The sequence below is a fragment of the Macrobrachium nipponense genome, chromosome 13, assembly GCF_015104395.2.
Source record: "Macrobrachium nipponense isolate FS-2020 chromosome 13, ASM1510439v2, whole genome shotgun sequence".
Taxonomy (NCBI): domain Eukaryota; kingdom Metazoa; phylum Arthropoda; class Malacostraca; order Decapoda; family Palaemonidae; genus Macrobrachium; species Macrobrachium nipponense.
In genome coordinates this window covers 86,577,721-86,587,172 of record NC_087206.1, presented here as the reverse complement: position 1 = coordinate 86,587,172, position 9,452 = coordinate 86,577,721, and the positions used below count along the sequence as shown (strand labels likewise).

The 9,452-nt window shown below is 39.6% G+C and overlaps 1 protein-coding gene across 1 annotated transcript; it reads right to left on the bottom strand.

Moving 5' to 3' along the window:
* Positions 1 to 8,370: 8,370 nt before the first annotated feature.
* Positions 8,371 to 9,135, bottom strand: LOC135225385 (cell growth-regulating nucleolar protein-like). The gene has a single exon (XM_064264719.1). It carries the CDS (start codon positions 9,133 to 9,135, stop codon positions 8,371 to 8,373), a length of 765 nt encoding a protein of 254 aa, XP_064120789.1.
* Positions 9,136 to 9,452: the final 317 nt, after the last annotated feature.

The following is a 9,452-nucleotide window of genomic DNA, read 5'->3' as shown; positions in this document are numbered from 1 at the left end:
AGGTTACATTTAAAAATCTTTTTCTTTAAATTCAACACCAGTGCCTTTTCCACAATGTATCATATCATACCCAAGATATACCCATCCATCTGTCAATAACTTTTTGTCCTTTGAATATTTTTTCAAGTAACTTGACAACATTAATGGATTTGTTGAGTACTTAAAACCCTTAACATCATCTTATTCTACACTGCTTGTTACAGCCACAGTTTTGTACAAAGAACAGGAACTTCACACTTTCTGCACAGTAGTACCTGAGGCCAAGGAAAATTAAATGATTGGAAAAAAAGTTACACCAAAGCAAACTCTATTTCAGTTTAGCCAAAGTATTTATCTGACAAAGGTATTCTACAATATATAAAAGCTTACCATAATTTAAGATTTATAGTTTAAATGCTTACCTCTTTATTATACACATAGCTTCTACTTCCATGCCAGCAGGAGATCGACTGATTGAAACAAAAAAAACAGAATGCTCGGATTTCTATGCATACTATCCTCCTCCTATCCAGCTATACCCCCCCCCCCTTGATTGTGGGGAGCAGGAAGGGCAATTTACAATGGAGAATAAGTATTTACTACATATTTATATTTAATAAATGAACCTTACCTGTCCATTATATACGTAGATGATTCCCATAGTCTACTTCAACATCTGGAAAATGTGACCCAAGGTCAAAATTTCTGAAAATCAGACTAGACTACCACATCAGAAACAGGTGGGCAAAGTGAAAATAAGCAAACTCCTAAAGCCTACTTAGTAACAGAATATTTGTACAAAACAAGTGATTGTTTTACCCAGTCAATCCAATTCATAGGCTATTTATGTCACCTTAGGAAAATTGTCACTCAGGTATGAGATCCTCATCATGAAGACAGCTGAGACTTCTTTGGAGGATGCACCGTTCAGTAGAGGGAGAGGTAGGGTTATTGTACCAAACCCTGCAGAGCCATTGATAGATAACTAACAAGTACATATGTACAAAAAAGTATACTTCTATCACTCAAGCTTTCCAAAAACCATAACCAAGTTTAAAAGGCTGCATATAAATTCAGGACATGATATCCCCTGCACAAACCAGAGGAGTTAATACTCTGAAATAATCATGTTTAATCTCTGCACTGAAGATAAACTAAAGCAAATACAAGATTACCATGCCAAAGTGACTTCAATATCTTATCCAAGGATAAGTTCTCAAATTTAACAGTATTTAGCTCAAAATAAGGCAAAGATAATGCCTTGTCTTAAGTAAGGCCTATCTTACCTAAGATTGTGGCTATCTAACTCTATCACTGTATCTAAGGCTAATGTGAAGTTTCCATAGAAAGTTCTTTACAATGAGCTAGTTCTAAACTGTTCAAAGGTCGACAAAATAATGAACTGAAGAACTGCATACAGATTCCCAGGCAAAATACATAGCAGAGACCTGGAAAATATTTTTATGATAACATAAGGCTTTATTTATACTTACCAAGCAATTACATAGCTGCAAGCTTCCTACCCAAATTTCATTGCTTGTTTAGATAAGAGACCCACCCACTTTCAGAATTGTCAGGTACAACAAAGCTGAGATCTCCAATTCGTTTGAGCCTTGATAGTCATCTGTGGGGAGGAGGGAGGGCTCTGATTATGTAATTGCTTGGCAAGTATAATTACAAAAAACCTTATTTTATCATAAAAATAACATTTTCATTTAAAGGCCTGTCCACACAATCGGGGCCTGATCGGCGGACTTCCCCTCTAACGTGCACACTTGACGGGCAAACTGTCAAATTGCCTGATGGGTCTTGAAGCAAAATCATCATGATGGTGCCTAATGGCCTGAGCTTAGACCCCGGCAGACGTATGTTACCCATATACATTTCTTATACTGAGCCAGTCTTTGCACCATATTCTCTTCTTTTTCATCACACAAAAAGCAATTATCGTGCTACACAATATCTTCTTTGCGGTAGGCACCATGTTTATCGTACCGCACTGAACACACTACTGGCATCGTCGGGTACCCCACCTCTCCATCGCCTCACCCGTGTGGTCAACATTCACGGGTAAGCCCACCAGAATTTGCCCGTCAACCCCGGAGCACGCCGATCAGGCCCGCTCTTGTGGACAGGCCTTAAGTGGCTCACCAAGCAATTACATAGCCGATTCCACAGTGAAAAGTGGTGGGATCATGGACATAGTCTATTCCAAAACATTAGTATACAGACAATGACTTTGAGAAGACAATAGTACTAGCATTGGTCCAAAGCGTCTTGTACCTTACCTGATATGAGAGCTGCTGCAGGTGATTACTGGCCCTGGTTGGTGCACATCTTACTCTGTGGAGAGCGTGACAGTATGGCCAAGGGTCGGCCCTACTTTAGTGGGGAAATTTTTAGTCACATGTTAACAGATGGCTAACAAAGAAACTAAATAATGACCTTTTCTTGGGCAAAGACTAGATTAAAAAACACATCATTGTCTCCTACACTCCAGATTAAAAAACACATCATTGTCTCCTACATTGAACATAAAATACCAACACCCCACCATTAAAAAACTAGAGGTTACTTAAGGTACAATGTACCCCCAGGATGCCCTTAAACCAAAGCAAGGAGAAATCGAGGGACAGAACCCTATGCTACCTCTCTCAACACCATGCCAGCCATAGATAAAGGACCCCAAAGTACTGCAGTTTTCAAAAACTGTTTCAATGTCTTTTCAGTTCACATGAGGCAAAAACTGACTTGGACTTCCAAATGGTTGCTTGAACAATTTAAGACAGTGACATATTGTGTCAAAAAACAAGAGAGGTGGGGACTGCTTGAACCTCATGAGCCTTCACTTTAAGAAGTGCAAGATCGTCCTCTTTAACCTGAGAGTAGGCTTCTATAATCACACTTCTCAGGAAAAAGGAGACAGCATTCTTCAAAAGCAGATGAGACAGGTTCCTCACTTAACACCAGATACTGTTAGAGGGTCCTCTGATCTTCTCCGTCCTCTGAAGGTAGTATCTCAGGACCCTCACTGGACAAAGAAGTCTCTCCTCTTCTTCCAGCCCCAGAATATCCACAAGACTCTTGAGGACGAATGAGAGGCGCCATGGATTGGTAACCCACATTCTTGAAGTGGAAACCAAAAGAAAAAGAGCAGACTGCATCTCCTTGTGCAAATCCCACTCTCATCTTGACAATAGCCCGGAGCTCACCAACTTTTGTGGCCAAAGCCAACGCTACCAAAAAGTCTTCTTGGTAAGGTTCTTAACGGAGGTCAAGCAAAGAGGTTTGAAAGACAAACCCATAATTGTGGAGGGCAACAACACTATGGAGTGCCTCAAAAATAGTAAAAAATCTGCAATCTGGCTCGCACCATCTGAAAATGGAAAATTTTGACTGGTAGAGCTTGCTAAAAAAAGTTCATCTACATCTTGCACCATCTGAAGTTGGAAAATTCAATAGCTTCTGCAGCTTGTTGCAAAAAGCCTTTCACTCCAACAAAGCTCCTGACAGCCTGAGCAGCGACCGTTTTTTGTAGGAGCAGCCTCAGATAGTCCACTAGTAGATGCAGTAGATCAGGAAACAATTCCTTCCTCGGCCAGAATGGAGCCACAAGAATCTAGGAGACATTCTTGTGAGTCACGATTTTGTTGATTATGTACTTCCCTGATCATCCCGAAAGGAAGGAGGGCATACGCCTGCAGAGCCACAACTTTGTTGACCACTTCCCTGATCATCCCGAAAGGAGGGAAGGCATACACCTCCAGACCTGTCCAGTCCACCAGCATTGCGTCCATTGCCCTCGCGAGAGGGTACAGGACTGGAGCAAAAAAGAGAGGAAGACATGATTTTTTTGACATTGCAGAGGTCTATAGAAGCTTTACCCATAGCTTCCACAGATCAAGGCATACTTTGGCGTCTAGTGTCCACTCCAATGGCAGAACCCGACGTCCACGGCTTAATTCATCCGCCAGGGCATTCAGCTTCCCTTGAACTAAGTGAGGAATAAGAGCTACAGGTATTCTCCTACTGACAATGTGGTTAAGTTCCAAAATCCCATCATTTGTTGGAAAAATCACAATTTGTCGTAAATTGTATTTTTCTTAACTATACAAACCTGAGGTCCTTTAACATAAGGAATGTACTTACGGCGTAGCTGGAATTACGGGCGTTGAATCTTGAACAAGGTGGTTAGGCAGTAACTACCGTGGGGCAGGCTAGCCTGCCTGGATGTAAACACTCCACTTTGCCTTTCGGCCCAAGTTCAGATTGAGGGGTGGCATGAGGTGAGCATATCTGTTAGAGGACCTCAGGTTTGTATGGTTTGGAAAAATACAATTTATGACAAGTTGTGATTTGTTCCGACACGTAATACAAACCCTCGGTCCTTTAACATAAGGAAGACACTGATTGGTGGGAGGAATCTGAGTGAGCCTCTAGAACTGACTGGAGTTCTCTGCACCTAGGCTACTCCCCCTGGTCGTAAGAGCGAGGAGGAGTGCCCTGCTGCCTCTGACAACTTGATCGGAGTATAGGATTGATTGATTTATTTATTAAAGATTATCTGGCGTCACAACTGCTAATGATTATTGACGCCACTACAATGGAATATATAAAGTATATTTAACAAAGGAAAATCCCCATGATAAAAAAAATTAATAATCGTAAAACCTATAAACTTACAAAATTAATAGTAAAAATTAAATTTTATTTAAAATACCAATGGCATTAATGAAATTAAATAGGGCGCTTTCAATAAAATCTGTCCCTAAAATCTTGGTATGGGAAAAACCATCTTCAGTTCCCCTGTAACGTGGAGGAAAGTACCCCTCTCTCTCGTCTGAAAGACTGGGGCACTCGACTATCAGGTGTCTGACTGTCAATGGTACCAAGCAGTCGTCACAATAAGGCTGATGATCCCCTCTCATCAGAAAACCATGTGTCATTTTTGTATGACCTATTCTAAGCCGACAGAGTATTACTTCCCTTTGCCTACTCATTGATGAATACTTCCAAGGAAAGATGGTGGTAGCTATTTCTTTCATTTTTTGGTTTTCTAGCTCCCATGCAAATTTCCAGGAATCAAGGAACGCTGATTTAATGACTGGATACATATCATTTGTAGGGAGTGCACACCTAGCTATGTTATTTTGGTTGACAGCTGTTTTGGCAAGTGAGTCTGCTACTTCGTTTCCTGCCGCACCGACATGTGCAGGGGACCAACAGCAAGATACTATCCTACCACTAATCTTAAGCAACTGAAGCCACTCTAAAATTTCAATAACAATAGGATGGAGTGAATTAAAATGACCAATAGCTTGCAAGACACTCAGTGAATCGCAACATAAAACAAAATGTTCTCCAAAATGACAATCAATCTCTTTAAGGTTAGGATTGCATAACACTCTGCTGTAAAAATGGATGCCTGATCTGGTAGCCTTCCACTCTTTATTAAAATTGGGAAATACAACTCCATAGCCAACGCCTGCATGAGACTTGGATCCATCTGTAAAAACTATGACTTAACCATCATGGTCCGCCAAATGTTCTAAAAAGGAGATGCACAGCATCTCAGCACTCATTTCTTCCTTGCTGCCAGTGAAGAACCTGCAGTGCTCCACAGAAGGAAGCTTCCAAGGGGGCACAACAGAATACTTGAATGGCCAGACTTTGACCTTTGGAATAGAGTAATCTTCTAAAAAAAATTTAAACTGTATCCAAAAGTTTTGGATAACATGGGTTACGTTCATAAATTCTAAAATATTTATCATTAAAAACTGCTTGGCAAGTTAACGAGTCAGGAATCCTGTGGATTCTATGTCAGTATCGAACAAGTGATATCTGACGACATGAATCCAGAGACAGTTCCCCTGAATCTACCAAAAGGCTTGGGATTGGAGATGATTTAAAGGCACCACTCGCAATCCTTATTCCTGCATTATGTACCTAATTTTAAATATTTAGTTTTGATTTCGAGGCTGAAGTGTATACCTCACAACCATATGCTAATTTTGATGCCACTATGGCTTTGTAGAGGATCATTAGGTGATTTCTATCTGCTCCCCAAGATGTATGGGAAAGCACTCTTAAAACATTCAGAGCTTGCATACACCTGACTTTCAGATCTTTTAGGTGAGGTACCCAAGTCATTCTTTTGTCGAACAGTAATCCCAAAAAACGTGTCTCTTCCTTACATGATATCCTCTGATCATGTATGTAGAGGTCAGGATCAGGGTGTATACCTTTAATGTGGCAGAAATGTACAGCAACATTTTTCGATGTAGAGAACTTAAAACCCTTTTTTTCTCCCCATTCAACAATTTTGCTAAGAGCCAGCTGCATTTTTTTTATCAGCCACTGCCATTCATGAGGCTGCAAACGATAGAGAGAGGTCATCAACAAATAAGCAAAACATTATATCTTTAGGAATCACAGAGGCAATGCTGTTAATGCACAAAGCAAACAGTGTCACACTAAGGACACTTCCCTGTGGAACCCCTTCTTCTTGGCTGTAAAGAGATGAAAATGAGTTTCCTCCAACTTTAACCTTGAACCTTCGATTTTTTAGGAAAGCTTGGATGAATAATGGTAATTCTCCTCGGAATTCATAATCATGGAGTGTCTTCAAAATACCATATCTCCAGGTTGTATCATAAGCTTTCTCCAGGTCAAAGAAAACTGATATATACATGATGCTTTCTGGAGATGAAGGCCTGGCATATTGAATTTTCTAGACGCAGTAAGATGTCAGTACAAGAACGCATTTGACGAAAGCCACACTGAGCTGGAGTTATAAGGCCCTTCTTTTCTAAGATCCATATAAGTCGCACATTGACCATTTTTTCCATCAACTTACACATGCATGATGTTAGAGCAATAGGACGATAACTAGACGGAGTAGTACCATCCTTCTGTGGCTTCAAAAACCTAGTAATATAGCTATGTTCCACAAAGCTGGAAATGCATTTTCTTTCCATATTTTATTAATGATACTGAGCAAAAACTTTTGTGTTCCGGGTGGCAAATCTTTTATCATTGAATAGGTTATGTCATCTGCACCAGGAGCAGATTCATTACATGATGACAAGGCAGATAAAAATTCCTGAAAGGTAAATGGCTGGTTATATGATTCGCTTCGCATGGATGTAAAGTCAAGAATTTTATTTTCCTTTTGAATACGTTCTTCATAGTAAGGTGAGCTTGGTTTTCTAGATGAAACATTGGCAAAATGGATTGGCAACCATGTTTCCATTTACTAATAACACTGGTGGAGGTGTTGGTACATATTTGCCACTAATTTTTCTTATTTTATTCCAGACTTCAGGTAAAGGGGTTTTCCAATTAATTTTTGAGATAAAATCTACCCATGACTGACGTTTGGCTTGTTTTACTTGGTATCGAAATCTGGCTCGTGCCTTCTTAAATAAGATTAAATAATAAGAACATTTATTTCTGGAATAGCGTGTAAAAGCTGCTCTCATTGCTTTACGAGCTATTTGACACAGAAGGTTCCACCAAGGAACTGGCTTTCTTTTAAATTTTCCAGTTGTACGAGAAATTGTCTTCTGGGCAGCATCAATAATTAGTTTACAAAGGAAATCCAGGGCATCATCCAGGGGCTGGAAATCCTCAACATCCATTTCTAAAAAAGTTAGGGTTTTGAATAATGCCCAGTTGGCTTTATCCAGAATCCAACGAGGTGATGTTGGTGTAGTAATTTCACCTACTACATTAATAAAGATTGGAAAATGATCACTTCCTAATCCTTCGCTCATTGCATTCCAAGAAAAGTCAAGATAACAATCAGGACTGCATACTGACAAATCTATCACAGAAAAGGTCCCAGTTTGAATATGAAAATGTGTTTGTCTCCAGAATTAAGGATTGCAAGCTCTTGGTCTTCAATAAAATTATAAATATTGTTTCCTCTAGGATTGGAGATTACATCACCCCACAGGGGGTGTCTTCCATTAAAATCACCAACAATAAGAAAAGGCCTTGGAAGCTGATTTATTAATCCCTCTAATTCTCGAGTCAGATTATATGTTCTATTTGGAGGTAAATACAGTGAACATATGGTATATATCTTTTTTCAGAAAAATCTGAACAGCAACTACTTGTAAGTCTGTTTGCAGTGGATATTTTTTGTGAGCTGTATCTCTCCTAATTAACATAGCACTTCCACCATGAATCCCTACTTGCTCATCATAATCAGAATGATAAAAAATGTATTCTTTAGGACATATGATTTTTTGTCCAAGCATAGTCTCTTGCAGGGCAATGCATATTGGTAAGTTTTCTTTGATCAAAATTTGTAGAATCATATTTGGCTTGCATCCCCTGACAGTTCCACTGCAAAATTGAAAGCCTGCGATCCATTACGATTGATAATTAATTATTATCTTTTACACGTTTTAACCTAGGGATATTGCTCTGGATAACAATGGATTTCTGAGCGGAAAGCTTATTACTTTCATTTTCACTTTTATCTTTTCTTTTTCCTGATGTTCTCTCTCTTTTCCTGTGATCTGAATTGGCCCGAGTTCCATTGGATGACGTCAACTGTATTCTTTTAGGTATCTCTGCTGTACGTGGTTTAAGAACCTGTGGTTTTGGTTGTTGGAGTGATGTACTATTTTCATTATTTAAAGAACATCCCGCTTTAGGTTTATCATCAACATGCTCCTCTCCATGTGGCGTTGTCTCATCCTGGTTTGGCTTTGTGACTGCTGCGGATGGTTGCTGTTGCATTGCATGAGTAGCTGGGACTTGTACACTGGACTGTGACTTCTTAATTACTGGTGAAAATGTAATTCCCGGTCTTATTTGAAGTTCTAGTACTTTTTTTCTAGCGTCTTTAAACGAAATCTTTTCTATAACTTTAACTGTTTGCACCTCCTTCTCTAAAATAAATTTCATGCAACTTTTTGAGGATGCAGGATGGTTTTCTCCACAATTAATACAAGATGGTGGTTCATTGCATGGTCCATGTGCTTCTTTGCCACAATTACAACATAAAGCAGGTTCTTCATTCATTTTCTTTCTACATTTCTGGATCAAATGACCAAACATCTGGCAGTGGTAACATCTCAAAGGTGATGGTATGTATGGCTTGACTTTGAAGTTCAGCCATCCACCATCCTGCCTTGATAGCATTAGGTAATTTAAAGGTGTTAAAAGTGAGGATTAGCATTGCCAGGGGAACAGTCTGATCTCCCACCTTCTTTCTCATTCTGACCACCTTTGCCACATTCTGTTCCTCTAATTCCTGCTGAATTTCTTCGGTGTCTAATAACAGCAGTTCGGGAGCATATATTACCCCGACTTTGGTTATGAATAGGATGAGGGAAACACGTAACTTTTCGCCCTACTAAGGTATTCATCTTGAGCAATTTTTCACTTTGTTCAGGTAAGGAGACTTCGACTAATAGGGTCCCATCATCCTGTGGACGAATTTTTGGTACACTGTTACA

What these genes read in the sequence shown, in the direction of transcription:
- LOC135225385 (XM_064264719.1), bottom strand. Translation starts at nt 9,135, where the DNA reads ATGCTATCAAGGCAGGATGGTGGATGGCTGAACTTCAAAGTCAAGCCA.